The following is a 22474-nucleotide window of genomic DNA, read 5'->3' on the forward strand; positions in this document are numbered from 1 at the left end:
GAAGAACACCCCTTACCCACCCCGGTATCTCATTCTCTTGCTACTTCTGATTACCTGACACACACCCTTGCCTCCTCCAGGCCTCTTCCCTGCATAACGAAGTCTCTGTCTAGGCCCAACTCAAATGCCACTTCCTCCATGAGGGCTTCCTGGATCCCTCCCTTCTCAACACCTGTCCCAATCTCTCCTCTGCCTCCTCCATTCGACAGGCCTTGATGGCAGGGGACTCCTACTCATCACTAGGGAACTCACCTTATCACAAAATATTCTGAGGGCTCTGCACAAACCTGAAGCCGATTCTCTAAAGCACCTGTACCTAAGAAGTCCTGGATCACCACTGGATGAGGCTTCCTAGACACTAGGCTTCAGATAGCCGGGCTCCTTGAAGTTGATGATGTGCCTGGTGGCCAGAACTGTGCCTTTTAATAACCATTGTTTGAACCCTGTCTCCCTGACAAAGAGCTTTCTCAATTACCTCACAAAGCCTGGCACGGGAGGGACTGACATGATCCCCTTTTACAGAGAAAGCAAATGTGTAGTCCAACATATAAGGGGGCTGACGCAGGACTCAAACCCAGGTCTTCTAACCCTGATTGTAACTCGGTGTTCTCCCCACCACACCTGGAGATGCATGCAGCTTTGGAACCTTCCAAGGAGATCTGGGCTTTGGAGAGACAATCTCAATCCTCCCTCTCTGAACCCCCTTCTCAGAGCCACGCACAGAGCAGCAGAGACACAGCCACAGTTAGGGCTCTGAGCAGACAAATGCAGACAGCATTTACTCTGTACTCTCCACTGCTTCCACCCCTGCTTGATTACCCTTGGTGGCAGTGAACTTACTACATCCCAAGATATTTCAAAAGGTTCTGTTGTAAACCTGGAGTCAAAATCTTCCTCCATGTACCCTTCCCAGAGAATAAGACTCTTCTATGGGACAGCCCTTCAGATGTTTACACCAGCGTTCATTTCCTTCTGGGACTCCTCTTCCCCACGTGAAATACTCTCCGTTCCTTTAGTTGTTCCTCAGGAGACGAGGCTTCCAGTGCCCGTCACAGTCACCCTCTCAGAAGGGCTTCAAGTGTCACATCCCCCTTAAAAAGGTGATCCCAGAATGGGCCCAATACTCTATCCATTATCTCTCCAGAGCAGAGTAGCTCCATCACATCCCATGTTATGAGCATTATACTTCCATTAATGCAGCCTAAAACAAAATTAACATTCTGAGTGGCTGCATCATACTATTACGCTTATGGAGTCCATGGTCAATAAATGTCTTCTTCCCAGAGCTGCATCTCCCAGAAGGCACCATCCATGCGTGGACATGGACAAAACTTACTCTCCTCAGCTAGACAGATCATAAAAGTACAGGAACTTTGGAGTCAGACCCGGTTGGAATCCTAATACTACCACTTATTTGCTGAGTGACACAGATAAATTACTCACCCTCTCCAAGTCCTAATTTCCTCAACCACAAAATGGGGAAAAATTTTTCCTCACCAGGCTGATTTGAGGAATAAATAAATATATAAGCAAGCTTTCCCAGACTGAGAACTTGACCCAGGTCAAAGCTGTTAAGTGGTGGGACTGGGGTAAGAGTTAAACCCATGTAGCTTTGTGGCCTCAGGCACCGTGCCACAGCTCCACCCTGTTTTCTTGTCCCCTAGCCCTTACATGCTGGCTGTGCACTTTCTCCCTGCACTGGACTGTGAATTCCTTGAAGGAATCCTTGTCTTTGCAGCCCCAGAATCTGGCATTATGCCACCTAGTACAGAGTAGGAGCTAATAAATGCTGATGAATGAATGAGTATGTGAACAAGTTAATTAGACTGATATCAAGAAGACAGGCACCCCTTTTGCCCTCCCTCAGCAGTTCCATTCCAACCAGCACAGGCTGGTAGCAAGAAATGTCTATTTCATAAGGGCTTATGGTACTGAATCATACCAGCGCTATCCCCCTGGCACCCCAGACTAGGGAGGCCATTCCATAGTTCCCAGTTCTTCCCTCAGGTTCCTCACCTACCCAGCATATGGCAACGTTCTGCCTTCCCTAACCACAAAACCTCCACGACTAGTGAGGTTTGCTCTAAACTGCTCCTCGAGCCTGGCTGAGCTGCATGGAGTCAGATAAGCTTTGTCTGGGATGGTCCCTGGTGACCCTGAGATGCACAGTCCTATATGGGGAAGGGTTTCTCCAGTTATTAGGACTTGGAGAGGGTGAATAATTTGTCTGTGTTCTGGGGTTTCATTAAAAACATCTTCTCCCTGTTCCCAGGTAATTAATAATAAAAAAAGACACATCTGTTTATATTCAACAGCTGTCTCAAAACTATCCAAGCCACACCTGACAGAGCACTTGTCTCACATCTGTGCCACTGCTCAATGCCACAGTGTCCCTGTGATCCAAACACTACCAGTCCTTCACAGCCTGGTTGTGAGCCCCACTTTGTGCCTTCCCCAGTTACTCCTAAGGCTCTGGCAGTCGGTGGGAGCCTTAGTTCCATCATTTGAGCCTTAATTTCTCCATCCCATCAAACAGGCAACACAATCATTGAATTTAAGGTTGAAAGATGATTAAATGTGAGATAACTACATACACGTTGTGCCCATGTCCTACACCTAGCCAGACCAAGAACACAACAGCTGTCCACCCAACATTGACCTCTGGTCTATGACATCCCCAATCTTGAATCACATTGTTGTCCTGGGTACCACTCAGCTCTAAATATGCAATGAGAACCTTGAGAGCACAGATGGCATCTCCTCTGGCCACCACAGGTATCTGTATGGCTTGGAGAACTCAACGGGCATTCAAATGCTCCCAATAGTTAGTAAGCCAATCCATTTTAACTTGTTGTGGTCTTTGTGGACAAGCATGACAGGAAATGTCTATTTTCAGACAAGTCCCCAAAAGAGGTGACTGGAAGCCAGCATGTGGCCCCCAGATGGGAAAGGAGTATTTGGGGATACCTGAGCCAGAGCCCCCAAGGCCCGTCCCTCTGCCTCCGAGGCCATGGTTCCCTCGGAGGCAGGGAGGCGCTGCTCAGTGCTGACCAGCCTCTCAACAGAGTCCCAAGGACAGAATATCAGAGTTCACCAAACCATTTAGTAAATATACTCACCAATTATTCACTCTCACCACACACACAAAAGCAACCATGTGAGGTGATGTACGTGTTAACTAGCTTGATTGTGGTGATCATTTCAATACATAGGTATATCAAAATGTCTAGTAGTATATCTTATATATATACAATTTTTGTCAATCATACCTCAATAAAGCTAAAAATGATTATTTTCTGAACACTTCCTTGTTCCAACCACTATTCTTAGGCACTAGACTAAAAGCCTTGAACAAAACAGGCACTGTTCTGTGTCTTCATGGATATTAAATTCTCATGGGAGAGATAATAAACTAAAATGTATGTCTGAGTCAGGATGAAAACCCTAAAGAAAAAGAAAGTAGAGTTGAAGGAATAGAGTGTGCTGGGGTAGAGGAGTCAAGAAAGGTGGTATCTGAGCACAGACCTGAAGGAAGTGAGGGAGCAGCAGGCCTCAGGAAAATCTGAAGGAAAACATTCCAGAAAGAGGGAACAGTGAGTGCAAAGGCCCTAAGGCCAGCAAGGAGGGCAACCTGGATGGAGCAGAGAGCAGCAGAAAGGGCAGGAGGAAGTGAGGTGGAGGGGTAATGGGGTGGGAGCAGATGACACAGGGCCTCCAGCGCCACTCTAAGGACTTTATGTTCCATTGTGTGTGAGCTGGGAGCCCTCAGGGGCTTTGAGCTGAGGGGTGACATAATCCGACTGCTACTGTAGAACAGCCAGCTGCCATACTGGGGAAGGGGAAGAGACACACAGGGACCACTTAGAGGGCGCTGCACAGTTCCAGCAACAGACGACAATGCTGTGGACTACTAGGACAGTAACAGGTGTGTGAGAACAGTCTCAATCTAGACTTCAAAGTAGAGCCAGCAGGATTTTAAGTTCTCTGGAAATGTGCCTGATGCCAGGTCTTCCTGGGCAGCACCAGCTGCTCGTACTAGATGACAGACTAGATGACAAACTGAATTTGGTCCGCAGAGCCCTGGCCCAGGCACACAAGTGTGGAAACTGTGCCACTACCAAGCTGCAGGCAGGAAGCCATGAGACTGTGTGTGTGTGTGTGAAGAGAGGTGGGGAAGCTGCCACCTGTTGGGGAGGGGCTTCTCCCAGCAGAACTACCCACCCCTCAACCTCTCACCCCAATGCCCACCCCAACTCCTGGACTCTGAATGATTGGGTGGCTCATGGGCAAAACACTCCTGGCTTTTCACAGTGGAAGAAGAACTCCTTCACAAAGAAGCCCAGGGAAGCAGCTTGGCAATCTGCATCCAAGCCTTGGCTCTACTATCTGAGGCATCAGGAAGACCCTCAGATTACACCCTTCCCCCAGCAGGCCCAGCACCAGGAGCCCACCTCTGTAGGCCTAGCAAAAGTTCCCAGCAGTTTAACTGGTGGCCTCAGGCTCCTGTACAGGAAACAACCAGCATCTGTCAGTCATGGTCACATGTGGCAGCTTCTGACCTCAGCTCCAGGGGCTCTCCCTGGTGGTGGCACAGATCACACAGCCCCACTGCGAAGGGCCAGTGAAAACACAGTAGGCACTGATTAAGTGGTGGCCACATGATTGCAGAAACAAGCCCAGGGCACCATCTCGACACAGGACTGCAGGCCAGAAAAACACCACCACGTGTAACAGTGGTAGATGGTTCCACGACGCATGCCTGCCAACCTCATTTCCCGGCTTCTGTGTGACCCACAATCTCAGTTAAATTTCAGAGTCCTGCACAAGGACCTTCAACAGATTCTGCATAAAAATTATGAGCTATGGAAATAAGTCCCTAAAGGCCTCAGAGAAATCAGGACAGACCCAAGGAAAACTAGGCAGGGGACCTAAAAGAAAGCCCCGTGGTTCCTCTTTCCTACTATCTCTGGGTGGTATTTAAGGAAGTTGGAACGGGAGAGGAATAAGGGAGTGAAAGGGTGTTACTATCTAGATAATTATTAAGTCTATGAGGAATTCTTAAACACTGGGGAACAAAAACCAAAATACAGAGCTTTTCCTCAGGGTGTACTTCAGTAGGACTTGCTGAATACACAGGTCCCACCACCTTGGAGGTGCTGTCTTCCCCTTACGGACAGACCCCACTTTCCCTGGAAGCACTGAGCACACAGGCCTGGAGCCAGACTTTCTCTGTCTGTGGGGTGGGGACCCATGACAGGACTTCTGCTCATCCCCGGAGCTGAGGAGGGGTGAGGTAAGGAGCGCGAGGCCGCCTTCAGCAGGGGCCCCTTCAAAGGTCCTGGCATTGGAGTGAGGGTGAGGGCGGCTCTTGTACTTCCAGGGGGTTCAGGTTTTAACTAGGTCACCCCCCATACACTCACACTACCCACCCTTTATCTCCGTCTCTTCTCTTTCTATTTTAAGGCAGAAGTGCTGCCAGGCAGAGGTGTGGGTTACCCAGCTTCTCCTCCTTTGGAGGCCAACCCCCACCTGCCAAGTGGGATCCCTCACAGGCTCAACCTCCTTCCTTCCTCCAGCTGCACCCCTGCAGATGCCCAGCATGAGCTAGTCTGGGAGAAGGACCAGCACCCCCATCAATTCCCATCTTCCCCCCAACCCCAGTGCAGACCAAGTCACACCGCTGTGTATGGCCCTCAGGACAAAGGTCCAACTCCCCTGCAGCCTCCTACCTCTCTCAATGTCCTTGAACATACCCATGCTGCTTCCTCTCCCTTGAATACTCAAATTCTCTTTTGTCACCCAATAAATCCCTGCTTGTTTTTTAGGGTCCAGCTCCGACTCCCCTGTCCCCCAGGAAGCCTTCCCTAGCTACCCTCCGCTGTGCCCCTCCAGTCCCCATGCCTCCCTTATCAGATCATTTGCAGTCTACTCTAGTGGTTGACATGTCTGTGACCCCTCCAGAGAACAGGCTCCAGGCTCCAAGGCTCCTTGAGGATACCAGTGGCACTTTGATTCATTAACTGAAGGCCTACTATGTACCAGATACCTTCTGGGAGCCAGGGATACGGCAGTGAACATGACAGACAACATGCCTGTCCTGACGGAGCTCAGAGCCTAGTGGAGTAAAAGCCAACACACAAGGGTACTCTCCATACTCTAGACCATTCTGAGTACTTTATATGAACTCATTTAATCTCCACCATAACTATTATCATCTCCATTTTACAAATGAAGAAACTGAGGCTCCAGATTACACAACTTGTTTAGGGTCCACAAGCTAGTTAAGTGGCAGGGCTGGGAGAATCCTGTACCAGACCGTGCTCCCAACCACCGGGCCATTGCCTCTCAATGCTGTTTTCTCTGCTCTGCTTCACTCATTTCGGTATCCTCAGTGCCCAGGCCAGTGCTTGATACACACTGAGTGCCCGGTAAAAGTCTGCTAAATGAAGGGACTCCTGAATGTCGAATGCTGGGCTCCTGCCTGAGGCACCCAACCCCTCCTTCATCCCAAATCCCAAAGCCAACCCCAGTTTACAAGGCCTCCCAAAACTTCCTGGGTCCTCCCCGATGTCCCCTCCCTGCTACAGTGCGCTTACTGACACTTAATCACACACCACCTGACCATCCTGCCGGCTGAAACTGCAGACATCCTGCTTCGCCAGCCCCCTGGGCTCCCTGTTATCCCCCAGAGTATGATAAATACAGCAGCGGGTACATGTAACACTGGATACAGAAATGTTAAACTGAATCTATCCTCCCCTCTATTTTTCCATTATCAGAGAGCTATTTTTCCTTTGCCCAGGCGAAGCAAGCCAGGGCTCAGGTTACACACAACTTTTGCTGCAGCTATCCAAATTGCCAAAACCCATAAACTGTTAACAGCCAGGGTGCTAATTAGGGTAGAGCTGTGGTTAAACACAGGAAGTAGAGTTGGACATTTTTAACTGCTGGAGAAATTTATCAGGATGTTCTTAGAAAATGCCCATAACTGAGAATCTGGACTAGATGGTACACATAGGTACCCTCTGTGTATATCAGAAGACAAGGATCCCTAAACAACGTAAGTCAAGGAATTATGCAAAAATGCTTAGACCAATGCAGTCAGTACAGAGAAAAGACAAAATACCTGGTGTTTACTGGAAATACTTGCTAAAATTTATTGAACTAGTCTATGTTCTGGGAACTGAGTATTTTCATATACAAATCCTCCTTGACTTACCATGGGGTTTTGCCCTGATACATCCATTATAAGTTGAAAATATCATTAAGTCAAAAATGCATTTGCTATACCTAACTTGTCAAACATCACAACAGCGTCGCCTACATGCTCAAGCTCAGAACACTTACATTAGCCTACGGTTGGGCCGAATCGTCCAACAAAAAGTCTATTTTACAATGAAATGTTGAACATCTCGTCTAGTTTGTTGAATACAGTATTACTGAAAACAGGGTGGCCATATGGGCAGAGAATGGTTGCCAGTGTATCTGTGGTTTACCCTCAAGATGGCATGGCTGACTGAGTGCTGCAGCTCCCTGCCTCTGCCCACATCATGAGAGAGTACTGTCCCACATAGCCCTAGCCTGGGAAATGTCAAAATTCAAAATTTGGGTACAGTTTCTACTGAATGCATACTGCTTTCACACCATCATAAAGTCAAAATACCCTAAGCTGAAACATTGTTGGTCGGGGACCAACTGTATGATTTTTATTTCACCACTACAACAGATAACTGGCATTTGTCCCATTTTATTTAGAGGTTAAATAACTTGCCTTAGTTCCACAGCCACAAAGCCAGGCAGCCTAGCCTGTGTGCCCACCCACAACCCTATAGTTCCCCCCCACCTAAAGTCTGCACTGGGAACAGCTTCACTGTGTGTGAGGCTGAGTCCAGTCAGCAGCACTCAACGTGGAGACTCAGGTGAGCCCTCCACCTGTCGCACCTGAGAGCAACCCCCAGGCAGGCAGGGCCTTCCAATGGGAAGGAGCCACAATGCATCTGGACAGCTGAGTGGGGTGGGGGCAAGAGACATCTCTAGGCTCATCCTGTCTCAGGGTGGGGGGCACTGCGAAGTTCAGGGGGCTTCTCTACAGTGGGGTGGGGGGGTGGGGGGGTGTCTGTGTGTCTGTGTGTTGGGGGCAGGGGGGCAACAATTCCTACCAGAGCAGCCAGGGCTCTGTTCAGGAGCTGACTCAACAAAAGGCCGTTCGCTCAGAGCCAGCCTCACACACAGCCTGCCATGGACAGGACAGGCAGGGCACAAGGGGACTGTGAGGACCCCACTTAAGGGCTGCTGGGGTCGATCTTCCCTGCCACCTACCACCTGTGCTGCGTGTCCCTGCGCCTGGTCTTCCTCATCTGTAAGAGGAGGGTCATTCAGCACCTACCTCACAGGGTTGGAACAGGACCAAGTGAGCACATGTGTGTTAAGCCCTTAGAACCGTGGGCAGGGTGAGCACTAGATGAACGTTTGTAAGACAAAGCAATTTGGCTCAAAAAAGCAATTGGCTTCTCAGTGCAATAGCCCCTCAGCCCCAGCACTCAGCTTACTGTACCCGAAAACCAAACAAAATCCAACACAGACCTTAAAGAAAACACAAAAACAACTTCTCAAACCTTTCCAGACTCAAGCGCAAAGCAGCACCAACCAGGTTCCCCCTGTCCCCTGGAGCAGCCTCAAAAGGCCCTGCGAGATCATTGCACAACACAATTACTACAGCATAAATCACTGGGCTCCTCGGACACATGGAGTTTTTGAAATAAAAAGAGTGTGCTTTGGATTCTAATTTCAGCATCTGTCTATTGACAGAATTAGAAGCCATTACTTTCCTCTTCCCCAAAGAATTCATATCCCTTGGCATTTTAGAACCCATCTGGTGCCAAACACACAGACACATCTACGCGTTTTCAGGTGAGGAGGGCTGGAAAAAAGGTGAAGCAGAGGCCGACTGAGCTCTCCCACCCACATACCAGGGCTAAAATAATGTAATTATTTAAAGCCTTGGTACATGGATATAATTTTGGGTACCAGTAATTCCATTTAGAAGTGCATTAATGGGTACAGTGATTATAGGTATTTAGCATCACAGAACTCATGTGTCTATTTTTTTAAATCCCCAGGTCAAAAAGTGTTGAGAAAACCAATCTTTGCAGACACTTTTATGGGCAGGAAAAGGGCACCATTTCCTCTCCCTGAGACCCTGGCCAACGACTTTGTGTCCTTCCTCACCCCTGCAGCTGGCTGACTCCAATTTACTCCCAATTCCAATCAACCCTCTCTCCTTGTATGTCTGCCACTGTGGAGTGGGTCATGCCAGATGTCAAATCAACCAAGCCACACCAGTTTGCCTGAGTACAGACTCTGTGCCTGACACTGTCCTCAGGGAGCTGGAGAGCTGTTCACGGACCTGAGTCACAATCCTGCCCCTGCTCCATCCCCCCAGGAGCAGCTCAGAGAAGACTGCAGCACCGGACATCTCTACAGCTCACTCATCAGCACCCATCTGCCGGGACACATTTATCCTCCCACATCCCCAGAAGAAGCAACCCCAGTTCTCAATTTAACTGTGAGCCTGCTCTGGCTATCAATGTCAATCATTCATAACCACCCACCCCTCGCCCCAGCCCCTCATCTGTCCTCAGAAGGATCTTTAAGTGGTCCTGGGGTCCCCTGATGTGGATCCGCCAGCTTGCCCCCACAAGCAGACACAGTCGCCATTCACTGGTCACCTGCAGGACCAGCACCACCACCAACCTGCAGGACTGACAGCACCGTCTGGACAGAGGGGAGGGCAGAGCCTTCCCTGCTTCCACAGAGGAAATCAGAGGCCCACCAGGGAGCCTGGCTTCCCAGGATCTGCCTGGGTTAACAGGTGGACATTAACAGACAGCTGTACTCTACTGATACTTTCTTAAGGCCTTTCACACAGCTTCATCCAGATGTCCACCAGATGTCCTATAAATGACAGGGCTCACACTGTCTGAGCACCTACTGTGTGCCAAACAACATGCTAGGAGCTTCAGATAGACCTAGCATTTAATTCTCAAACAACACTAGAGAGGAGCCTGGAATTACCCTTAATGTTCAGGTGGGGAGGCTGAAGCTCCCAGAAGTGTCTATCGGTGTTCACAGAATCACCCATGGACCTTGTAATAATGCTGATTCCCAGTCCCACTCCCTACAAATTTGGACTCTGCATTCTAGAACACTGTTTCCCCTTCATGTCCATTGTCACTATGCCTTCATCAAGTGCTCTAGTACAGATACTATGTTATTGCCTCCAACAAAAAGAGCTGGGATGACCTGCCAGGCAGTGCAAAAACACTAACCCCAGGGAGCCCTCTCCCTGCAGGTGCGGGGGCAGGGGGAGAGGAGAACGCCAAAACTGCCCATTTGGAAAATGTGTCCTTCATAAGGACAAGAAACCTGTTCATCTTCTCTCAGGTTAGACACAGCTACATAGGGCTTCAAAGATGACAAATCACTTCATTGATATTCAGCACCAACCATTTAGTGCCCAGCTTCCTTTTAAAGACAAGTCTCAACAAGAAAGCCCAACTGTGCATCCTGCTTGCCTGATCTTAGACAATTTCCCCAGAGAGAACAGACTACGGCTCCTCTGCTGGCTGTGTCACATTTCACTATAGGAAGGGGCTTCCCTTCTAGGAGTAATGATAATAGCTAATTCTTATATAGCATGTGTGGCTTGAAAGGCACTGTTCTAAGTCAGCAGTATAGTCGTCCCACTTCACAGGTGAAGAAGTATGTGAAGACCCTGCTTTAAGTGACCTGTCTAAGCTGGCAGCAGAGCCAAGATTTCAACCCAGGTACTCAGACTCCAGAGTTCATGTTGTGTGACACCCATGTGGTACCACACCTCAGACACAGGAATTAGAGAACCCAAGGACAATATCCCCAATGACACCACACTCCTGGAGCCTAGCTACTAGTGAGGGAGGTTAACCCAGACCAGTCTCTACTCCTCAGCTCAGCGCCAACCTCTTAAAGGGATTCACACGAGGTACCTTCATCCCCACCCTAGCCCCCCAACACCCTTACCCCCACCCCCCCATCCCCCCTCCCCCCGTTCCCTCGCATTTCCCCCAGAGGCCCCTCCTGCCTCAGGCTGCCTTCCGCTCTGCTCCACAGCTACCGGGCCTTCCTTATGCTCAGCCTCCTCAAGGCCCCCAGCCGCCTCCCCACACTGAAACTGTCCAGTGTCTCTCTCTGCTCTTGGGACAGGCACTGCTGATGGATGGAGATGGTGACCTTCATTTCTCTCCACAGCACCCAGTGTAGAGACTAGCATGCAGGAGATGCTCCATCAGGGTCTGGTGACTGAATGGATGACCCCTAGACCAAAAGCCATTCAGGCTTTGATTAACTGCTCCTCCAATAAGGTGCTCACCACTTCGTAAGGTGGCCCATTGGTCCCATCTGTGGACATGAAGGACAGTTCAGTTTGCAAATGGAGAGGCTGAGATTATTGCAAAGGTTACCGCATTCACCTCAAACATTGCTCTGGCTCCACTCCTCCCGGGAAGGAAACAATCTCATCTCCCACTTCACCCCGGGGCAGAGAAACAGGGGGCTGTGCCACCAGCGGCCTAGGTACTAGGCTGGGATGGGGCCTCTGCCCCCTCCAGCCCTGCAGACTTCTCCAGGGAAGCACAGGCAGTGGTCAGCAGCCCCATGCTGACTCCAAGCTGTCAGACCCCAAGAGGATGAGGGCTCTACGTTAGCAGGAAAAGCCCCTGAGAACACTGGCCTTGACGTTGGAAATGCTCCTCTGGCAGAACATGAAAGAGACAGCCTGGCTCTAAGCAGGCTTAAGGGGCTCATCAGCCTCTAATCTGTGGTCAGCTGACATGTGGGGAGGGTGACCACTCCCCCAGAGCACCAGCGACTCATTGCCCTGCCTGGGGACCATCCACCCCACCCATCACTCATCTACCCTGAGGGGGACGTTCTGAGGGGGCTTCTGCCTCAGGGTCATCAGGGAAGGTACAGAGGACCAGTTTTGAGGATAAACCTATAGGAGGATTCAGAACAGAGGGAGAGACTATGAGAATCAGAAGACATCATGGTAGAAACAGCACCCAAATTTGGAGCCAAGAAGATTCAGATTCAAGCCCCAGCTCCCCAACTGATGTTCTGGTCTCCAGAAGGTCGTTTAACTGCCCAGCCCCACTCCTGTCCTCCACTTCTTGATCTGTAAAATGAGGGCAATAAAAATGCATTCCTCTAAAAGGACGGTATGTGTTTTTCAATTATAGAGCACCATGAAGATTATTACTGTTAACACCTATGACCAACAGTAAGTCTGTCCTTCAGTGGTCAGAGCCGATAACCAGGTGGCCTCCCAGATTGGGGATCAGATATCTAGGCAGTCCTCTAAATGCCCAGGAAGGAGGCAAACCAGGATCCATTTTACACCTCATTACTCTGGGCTCTTAGTCCCCAGGTCGCTGTAGCCTGGACAGGGTACCCGTGGCCATGGGACAGCATAGCCCTGATGGACAAGATTATATACAGCATTGTTTTTTTTTTAATTAACTTTTTATTTGGATATCATGTCAAACTTCCAGAGGACTTGCAAGCATAATACAGAGAATCTTTACATACCTAGACTCATTTTAACATTTTAACATTTAACTCATTGTTAACATTTTGCTCCATTTGCTCTATTATCAACTCTCCCTGATCATACACACACACACACACACACACACCTTTTCCCCCAACCAATTAGGAGCAAGTACTTCAGTTCATTTTTCCCAAGAATGAGGTCATCATTTTAATATCGATAATGGTTATGCAGTTCTTACTGGTTCAAATCAATTTCTGCATTGAGACCTATGATTTGCATGTTCCCAACCCAGGCAAATCCAGTAAAAGGGCACCAGGCTTTTGCAGCAGCTGCTGAAGGCAATTAGGACTCAGAATTCAAGTCTACCCCATCTCGTAGCTGTGTGAGTGTATAGAAGAAGAGCTCACACTTATCGGGCATTTACTATATGCCAGGCACTTGCTAAACCTTCTGCATCAATTGATGCTTATAATTCTCACACTCATCCCCATTTTACTGGTGAGGAAGTGAGGCTTAAAGGGAGTATGTAACCTACTAAGGTCAGGGAGCTGTATGTGGTGGAACTAGAATTAGAATCTAGGAATCCAGAGCCCATACCCCTACCCACTACCTCCTTACACACACTACTACCACAGACACCACCCCTACACATTTTTCTGCATGATGAAGCTACTGACTGTGCTTTGGGCTCCCAGAAAAACCCTGCTGCCAGGCCAGAATCCAGTGACCACAAGTAGGTTGGATGGGAGACAGAGAGGTAGTCTGCCACAAATCAGTCCAAGCAAAAGATGACCCACGGTCCCAAGAGCTGCTGACATTGTTTTACTCAAGGCCTGTACATCCTCCTTTGGAGATGCAGACCCAGAGGCGGAAGGCCAGTGAGTGCCTCTTCCCACATTTTCCCATCACTTAAGACTGAACAGGGGAATTGGTGCCCCCAGGGTGTACATGTTTCTGTTTAGGAAAACAAAAACACAAAGCCAAATGATGAACACACTCATCCAAGTACTGATCTTAATGGTAGATATGCAAGAGGATTCTATAAGAAGTGGAGAGTAAAGCCTACATTTTTAGACAGAACCAACATTTGAAGGATGTTTTCTACCATCCAGTCTCCCAGGTGAGCTGGCCTTTAGCCACTTCTGTCATTAGGATTGTGGTTGAAAAGCCTGAGACACCCTGATCTGAGACATGTCCACCCTCTTCTCTGAACCCTGAAAAAGCCAAACTAACACAACATGCGAGTTGGGAAGTCACTTCATCCCTGAGCCCAGGTCTCTGCACTAAAAAATGCAGTAACTGTGAGCCTCCAACCAGACAATATTCATGAAGCGCTCCATATACAATAAAACATTAACCCATAACACCTCTCATTTCAGAAAACTGAAACATAAATGTTTTGACAGCCATTTAAAAACAACAGGCAAATATAACCACATTCCTCTATGGTTTTCCTTCTGGCAGTGCTGACTTACAACACCATGCCAGTTTACTAAGATGCTGCCGTCTTGTGAGGAGCAAAAACATTCAAACCGTGCTGTCTTCTGAAGAGACAGAAAACCTGACCAGGTCCCTCATTAAATCACCAAAAAAATCCACCTCGTGAAGTGCTTTCTTAACTAAGCTCCTTTGTCCAAAGTCGTCAATTTAAGAAGCCCAAAATTTCTCTCCTCAACAGTGGACCAATTACCATCAAAGCACAGGAAACCTACACCCACCTTCTTCACACACACGGCACTGCAAATTAAGGGTGATGCCCCTCCTGCCATGCACCCCCTGTCCTTTCTCTGAAGCACACCCTTCAAGGATAAGGAGCCTTAAGAAGTAACTTGCAATCATTTTTCTGAAAGAAGTTTTACCAGATCTTTTCCGGGATGGCTCTGAGACGTGGTACAATCATGGCTCAGTCCTTCCTTTGTTCTGCACACCACCAGTGTTGTTCCTTTTGCACAGAACCTAACATTTCAATCCATGAGTCAGTTTTCCCCCTTGATAAAACAACGAGGAAATGAAACACAGCATGTGGGATTATGCCAGAAGTTGCCAAGCTGAGAGAACCTTTTCATAACCTTCAGCAAGAGGTTTCAAAATTTCCATTTTAAATAGACATAAGCTGCTAGTTTCCCAGAAATTCTTTGCGGGAACTGTTGCTTTCCATTCAAAATAAAGTTCCTGAGATTGCTGTTCCTGGCAGCACCTCAATGAGAAAGATGACAAATGAACCAACAGGTGGGCATGCAACAAGACAAACTTTACTAATATGTAGTTCAAGATTTGTCTGGGGAGGAAAATGTGGCAGATAAGACAGACTTCTTCCCAAGTGGTCTGGAAGACTGTCCCTCAGGTGACGGCATAATTAAACCTCAAAAGGATAGCTTCCTGGACCATCCAGCATGCACAGGCCTTCCCAAAGGGCCTTTTACACCTGCTCTACAGCCAACTGGGGTCCCCACCTGGACATTCTGTCACCCCTGGGTCAGCCTTCACTCCCCAACTCCTCCTCTGTCCTTTTAATTCCAGACTGAAAAATGGGTTTGCTGTATACAAAACCACACTCTAGATATTTAGCATTACCTCCACAAGGGTAACCTCTCTGAAGGAGGTTGAAGCCTTGGCTCATGCCTTATCCCCACTTCCTGCCTCCCTGGGACAGATTCTCAGCTGCCCAATCCCAGCCTCCTGGAACCCCAAGCCCCAGCCAGCCTCCTCACTCCTCACTCCTGTCCAGGGCCCCTGAGCACCAGCGAGAGTGCGGCATGACAATGACTAGGCCTATGTAGTCAATGCCCTGATGTCTGCACTTAAAACCTTACATTCCTCAATATGGAGTTGAGCCAGAAGATTTACGCTACTAACTTAAAATAGCAAATAAAAACACCATGACAAGTTGAGGAAAAGACTGCAGAAGAAAGGCAAAAGCTTTTATACTTTAATACTTTTAACAGAACTTTTTTCTGGCGTTTTGAACAAGTGGCCCTCCACTTTCATTTTGCACTGGGTCCTGAAATATTATGTAGCCAGCCTTGTCCCTAGTAACCGCTGCAGTCCCAAGGGCTTGGCAGGGGAAAGTCAGCTTTACTCCCAGCCTCGGAAATGTCTTCCCATGAGCCTTGCTGCCCTCCCTTGGGGCCGAGCACCCACAGGAGAATGGCACCTACACAGCATGGCCCTGCCAGCTCCCAAGTTAAAATTGCGGAACTTAAAGCTAGAAGAGACCTTGTGCCATTCGCTGTTTCCCACCAGGACCTGCAGCCAAGTCACAGAGGACACCAAGGTCCAGCAACCAGGGAGGGTGGGCAGCCTGGTCCAATGGCCAGCAAACACCCCATGCCCCAGGGGCAGAACATGGAGGAGCCAGAGGAGGCCGGGGTCCTGCCTTGAATACTGCTCCTGACAGAAGCAGCTACATCCAGGCAGCCTGGGTGCCAGGCGCCAGGTCCCAACCATCTCCCGCACCTCCCTGATCACCCCAACAAGTCTTCCAAGACCTGGAACACCTGGAACACTGGACTCGCTGGGTCCCTTAAAACACTGCTGCTTTAATAAATACCAAGTGCCTACTCAGTGCCCAGGGCTGGGCCGGGCACCAAAGTCTCCGAGGTGGGAACAGGTTCCCTGCCTTCAAGGGCAACCCTGGCACAGGCAGGGTAGCCAGCATCCCTCCCCTCTGCCATTCACCCCCCTTATTGACTCAGCACCTACTCAAAGCCTGCTGTAGGAAAAACCCAACCCATGGGGTTCCACAAAACCTGAAGACCAGGCCCGTGTAATACTCTAGCTCCCAAGACCTCTCCTTGAACTTCCCCCTTGTGGGTCTCGGGGTCGAAAAGGCTGTGTCTGCCAAACTGTTTTTACTAATAATTAATGTCTTTCATTTCTTGCTGATCAGAGACATGCCCCACCACTAAATAGCACAGGAGACCAAGGACTGCTTCCCTTCTAAGGCACCTCAGTCCCGTTTGCAAGAGTAAATGGGGAGGTCTGGCCCTGTGAGCCTGGGGCAGCCTGACTCAAAGCGATGGCCCATGGCATAAGGCTCCTTCAAGTATCGACACTGGCTCTCAGCTGTGACCTGGAGTAGGAGCCACGACTACCACGGCTACCACAGTGCATTCTCACCCCAGCTCTAACGCTTCGGCCACCCCTGCACCTCTACAGACCTGAGTCTCATCACCCAAGGAACAGGAGAACCCCTGCTCTGCTGCTTCTAGAGCCTGCTAGAAGGATCAACTAAGAAAAGGCACCAGGAAAAGCCAACTGCCCTTTGCTGTCAGAATGCCAGGACTACTATGAGCTTACACACTGATAAAATGGAACTAGTAATAGTTCCTCCCTCACGAAATTGTTGTGAGAATTAAATCAAACAATAGTTATAAAACAGTTCCTGGCATCTGTCAAGGACGCAAAAAGATGAGGCTATTGCACTAACTGCTACTCCTATTATGGCTGCTGCTGTTAATGACACAAGTACGGCAATTACTACGATGTCTTACCACCTGGCTAAGAGCCTGTGAGAGTACAGAAGTTTTAGAGTACAAGCAGTTTTCTTAAAGGAGAGCACAGCCTCACCTGGTCTAGAACTGGGGGAATCAGCCACAGACTCTCTGTATGCTTTGTCCCTCCTTAATCCAAGATTGAGCCCAAAGCATAGAGATCAAAACTAAAATCCACCTGCCTTAGAAATGGGCTCTGCAGAATATTCAAACATCTGCTAAATATCAGGAGCAACAGTTGTGTGAAAACTTCAAATGACTTTCCAGGCCAAGGACCCACTGGGAAAAATAAAACCAGCTCTGGTGATGCTTTGTTCCTCTGAGTCATATTAAAAGAGGATCAAAAAACACTGAACATTCAGAAATGCTCATGGCTAATCTAAGAAAGCAGCCTGAAGTAAAACATTTCTTTATGTGGTGACAAGGAGAACAATTACTCCCAAACCCTTAAGTCTCTCCAGAAATTGTCACAGAAGGAGGCCCAGCTGATACAGGGTCCCGCTCTCCCTGCATGGCTGGCCTTTGCATGGACATCGCCACCTACTGCTTCCCCTTGGCCTGAGAGGACCCAGCCAAAGCCGTAGGGATAGGAAGCCAGGACGTGCTGCTGGGTGATCACTAGGGACTTCATGGAGGGACCACAGAAAGTCAGCAAAAGAGATGAAGGTCAGGAGGCTGTAACTATGGCCTATACAGTCCTACACACCCCCAAGTCTTCTAGCTCAAGACTTAGTCTAGCACTTCATGGAAAAGGCAGAAACCATGAGACAGGAGCACCCCTCTCCCCACATCAAACCCATCAACCTCCCGGCACGGGCCCTGCATGGATGCTCACAGACCTTCCTCCTGCCAAATGCTCCTGATATTTAGCAGATGTTTGAATATTCTTCAGAGTCCATTTCTAAGGCAGGTGGATTTTAGTTTTGATCTCTATGCTTTGGGCTCAATCTTGGATTAATTAATGCCCCATTCCCATCTGTGGCCAGGAGACGTATGAACTGGACCCCTTCCCTCTCACCTGCGCAGAAGCACTGCTCCAGCAAGCATCCCAATGCTTTCCTGCACCATCTAGTTCTCCCTCTCTAATTGGTCATTTTCATCAGAATAAAACTTGCTGTACAATCTCCCACCGAAAACAGAAACCCCTCCCTTAAGCCCACATCCTCTCCAGTCTCAGTTAAATTCCAACTCCATTCCATAACAAAGCTGCCTGAAGGACTACCCATACTCCATTACCTCCCCCCAGATTTTCTCTCCCACCTACTCCAGTCAAGTTTTGTCTTTTAAATTTCTGGGGCCCCTCATTCTCCAGGCTTTTCTCCACCTTCCCCGTCCTTCTGTCTCCTTTGCTGGGTCCACCTCTTTTCCCAACCTCTAAACACTGCTATGTCCCAAGGCATAGGTCACCTTCTTTTTTCTGTCTACACTCTTTTCCTAGGTGATTTCATCCTGTCCTCCAACCTTGAGTAACACCTGTAATACCCCAATGTACCTCCTCAGCTCTCTCTTCCCTGAGCTCCAGATTCATGCATCTGACTAGCTGATATAGACACATCTCATATGTAACATGGCAGAATAAGATCTCATGCCCTCCCCCACTCCAATCCCACTCTTCCCTCAGCCTTCCCATCTCAAGGACATGAGCACCATCAACTCAAGATGCTCAAGCTTCAAGGAGTCATCTTTGACTCCTCTTTCTCTCACAAATGGCATCCGAATCCTCGAGCCTGAATCTAACAACCTCTCTCCACCTCCAGTGCTGCCACCCTTAGTCATGTCACTGTTAACTCTTCCCCAGATTACAGCAAAAGCCTTCTACCACCATTCTGCCCACCAGTTGCCCACCTACACACAGCCCACTCTACAGCACATACAGTGATCTTTCTGAAAGTGCAAATCAGATCACATCACCCCTTTACTTAAAACCCTCCAATCACTTCTCATTAGGCTTAGAATAAAGTTAAAAAAATCCCTTACCCTGGCTCACAAAGCCACTTAGCTCTCTCCTATCTGTCACCTCATGCTACTTTCTCCCTGTTCACTCCATGCAAGCCTCACTGGCCCCTCTGCTCCTTGAACTTGAAGCTCTTTTGTGCTTTAAAGCCCTTGCACCAGCTGTTCCCTCTTTTGGAAATGCTTTGCCATCTCATCACTACAAGGATGACTCTTTCTTGTCATTTAAATTTTATCTTAAATGTCACCTTTCCTGAGACACCACCACTGACCTCCCAATCCCAACTAAGTCACTCAGTCACTTCTATCACATCACCTTCTTTCAATTTTCAGCATAGCAGATACACTATCTGGCATTATTCTTGTTTGTTTTACTTCTCTTCTGCCCCCTCCCCTCCTCCACTAGATTGCAAGCTCCACATGCACCCAGACCATGTCTGCCTCATTCACTTCTGTAGTCCCAATGCCTAAAGCAATGTGTGGCACACACAAGTCTAATAAATAACCATGGATGCAATTATGGGCCAGTGAGGCTCACTGAGGTCCCAGACAGCTCGCCAACTTCTCTCTCAAACACAAATGTGAACCAAGACAGCAAAACCGCAGCCACAGTCCTAGTGTTCATGTCTGTAAATCTCATCCATAAGCATTTCAGCCACCCTGCAGGAGGCCCAAACCCGGGAGGGAGGCTCCCGGATTTTCTGGGACCGTCTGAGCTTCCAATACGCTGCTCACTACTGTCTAGCAGTATTTTCAAGCTGGTAGAGGAATTCCGCTTTACAGTCCCCAAAAGCACTAGAACTAGCCAGACCACCGTCCAGACCGCTGGCTAGTTCCTTCATTCAGTGAACAAATATTTACGGAGTGCTTACTCTGTGCCAGGCACTGGGGCAAAGGATTAAAAGCAGTTTCTGACCTCATGCAGCTCAATGGCCACCTTCTCTGCAACACAGGTTCAAAGTGGTAAAGTAAAGACTTTGCTAGTGTTAGCTTTTGAACGACTCCTTAACTTACTGTGCCCTGGATTTCGTTTCTACTGACCCAGGTCTGATGAAGCCTGGCTTAGTGGGGATAACGCTCCCGGGCTTTTGCGGAAAAGTTACCGCGGGACGTTCAGAGACACAAGTGATAGTCCCTACTCGGCACAAACGAAGGAGACGCGTTGGGTTGGAGGGATATCATTGGCTGATCGGTTCCCCTCCACACCCCAGCTGTCCCCCGCCTGCCCACGCAAGGGAAGGAGTGAGGGGGTGCGGTTCTGACTCTCCTAGACCATCCCAGAGAACGCGGCATAAGAGAAAGGCCTCCCAAAACAAGATTCCGTTCGTCTCTTTGCCCCCCTCCCAGTTCCCAGGCCCCGGACCGGACCCTAGCTCTACTCTCCCCATCCCCGCCCTTCCCGGCCCCGGTACCCGCCAGACACCCCAACAGGGAGGCGTGTCCGCCCCGGGGAGCCCGCCCGACTCCCGTCCCTTTGCCAGGTCCACGGCGCAGTTTACAGCCCCTGCCCCGCAGTGGGCCGCATTCTGGAGCCCGCCCAGAGCCCGCGGCGCCGACGCGGACCCCACCCGCCTCCCTCCTGGGGCCCGCCACACAACTGGGGCACACAAAACCCACACGAGTAGGGCCGCGGCGCGGTGCGCGCCAATCCGCCCGGGACCCGCGCGGGAGGAGGGGGCGGGGCGCGCGGCGGGAGCTCGACCGCGCCCCGCGGCACAGGTGCGGCTGCGAGCACGGCGCGGAGGCCGGGTCACTCACTCGATGAAGTAGCTGGCGCCCTCCTCCGTGAAGCCCTCCTCCCAGCCGCGGGGCAAGTCTGCGAAAACGCGAGAAAGTCTATCAAACTTGGGCCCCCCGGGCACGCGGCCCCCGAGTGCCCACCCCGCCGGCCCAGCGCCCACCTGAGCGGATCATGTGGCCCGAGTTCACCGGCTCCCCGGTGCGCGGGTGCAGCCAGGTCGTGCAGCGGAGCTGGTCACTGCGGGGAGAGAGATGCACCTGTTAGCGTCGCCGCCGCCCGGAGGGCGTCCGGCGGGCCCCCCACCTCTGCGCGGCCCCGCGCCCCCGCCCGCAGCCCTGTATCCCCGCGCCGCACTTGATGAAGAAGACGCGGCCATCCCGGCACACGCCGTAGGACCAGTGCTCAGGTAAAGTGTCCCGCCCGACCGCCGCCGCCGCCATGTTCGCCGAGCACTGAGCCGCCGCCGGGCGGGGGAGAGGGGGCGGAGGGGGCGGCGCGGGCGGCGGGCCGGCGGGCTCGGCGTGCGCGGGCCCCGGCGGCGTCCCGGGGCGCTTCATCGTGGCGCGGGCTTCGCAGGGCGCGGGCGCGCAGCCGGGTCCCGGGCGTCCGGAGTCCCCGCACGGCCGCCGGAGTTCGCCGCGCCCCGGCCCGCCCGAGCGCAGTGGCCGCGGCCTTTGTCCCCGCGCCTTCCCCGCCCTCAGCCCGCCGGCCGGGGCGCGCCCGCCTCGCTCCCCTTTGCCCCCGAGGCCAGGAGACCTGGTCGGGGCGGAGGGCGGCTGTTGGGGCGCCGCGGGCAAACTCCGGAAACGAGGTGCACCCCGAGAGCTCCAGTAAATCCCACCCTATCCCCAACGACAGAACTTTTCTCTCCAGGAACTGTACTTCTTTCTTAACCATGTAAAATAAAACTGAACTGCTTACTTCCATATGCCGAGCCTCGGTTTCTTCCTCTGTAAAATAAAGTTAGTAAGTACTACGGGATTGTTGTATACATTAAATGACGTGAACTGGTGTGAAGTGCTTCACTGGATCCTGGCCCGTAGCAGGTGCTCTATAAATGCCAAGTCAAGCATGATTTCACTTCCCCAAGTTTGCAGCTGGGATAGGAAGTGGGCGGGTGTGGGTCCTGTGCCCGCACACCACACACACAGTCCTGAAGTTTCAGCGATCATAGGGTTTTGCCTACAATTCCCTTCAAGTGAGAGAAGAGAGTGCTGGTCTGCAACTTAACCGTCTTATAGAACAGATCCAGCAGAGGGGATTAAGGTGGGGGCCCGGAAGGTTCTTAACATGGCTGGAGCCTTCTGATATTCAAGTCTGCTCACTTCTCAGCTCCTGGGGGATCCCTCCCCTAATCCCTATGTCCAAAAGAGAAAGTCAGTGAAAAGAGACCCTTCCCCTCGCCCTTCAATATCTATTCCATTACTGTGTGCACTTAAAAGACATTCTTATTTGCGTTTGTTTATTGCCTTGTTTGTTGTATATTAGCCCCTCCCCCCACAAAAAAATAACAGCTGGATGAGAAGGGGGGTCCTGGTGTGCCTCATGCACTGCTATAGCCACAGTGCCTGAAATAGTGGCCCTACTCATGTGTTCATTCAATAAATGCTGAATAAGTGCATGACACACACACCACACTGATACCCCTGCACAATAGGCACCTACAGAGAGGAATCTGAGCTCGGGAGATGCCAGGCA

The 22474-nt window shown here is 50.3% G+C and overlaps 1 protein-coding gene and 1 long non-coding RNA gene across 13 annotated transcripts in view; one reads left to right on the plus strand and one right to left on the minus strand.

The window, feature by feature from the left end:
- Positions 1-21279, minus strand: part of PLEKHA7 (pleckstrin homology domain containing A7) — a 199901-nt gene extending 178622 nt beyond the window's left edge. For 8 of the 11 annotated variants that reach the window (XM_073216265.1, XM_073216275.1, XM_073216263.1 and 5 more), the window contains exons 1-3: positions 21131-21279; positions 20937-21013; positions 20794-20851 (exon numbers count right to left, since the gene is read on the minus strand). In XM_073216265.1, coding sequence (XP_073072366.1) covers positions 20794-20851; positions 20937-21013; positions 21131-21216 — 221 coding nt within the window. In that variant the 5' untranslated portion in view covers positions 21217-21279. The remainder of the gene's footprint in view (positions 1-20793; positions 20852-20936; positions 21014-21130) is intronic. The other 3 variants (XM_037026922.2, XM_037026921.2, XM_073216264.1) reach the window with 1 other exon arrangement.
- Positions 21010-22474, plus strand: part of LOC140844388 (uncharacterized) — a 33262-nt gene continuing 31797 nt past the window's right edge. For both annotated transcript variants that reach the window (XR_012122625.1, XR_012122624.1), the window contains exon 1: positions 21010-21182. This is a non-coding gene — a long non-coding RNA (uncharacterized lncRNA). The remainder of the gene's footprint in view (positions 21183-22474) is intronic.

Source organism: Manis javanica, chromosome 11 (genome assembly GCF_040802235.1).
Source record: "Manis javanica isolate MJ-LG chromosome 11, MJ_LKY, whole genome shotgun sequence".
Lineage (NCBI taxonomy): Eukaryota > Metazoa > Chordata > Mammalia > Pholidota > Manidae > Manis > Manis javanica.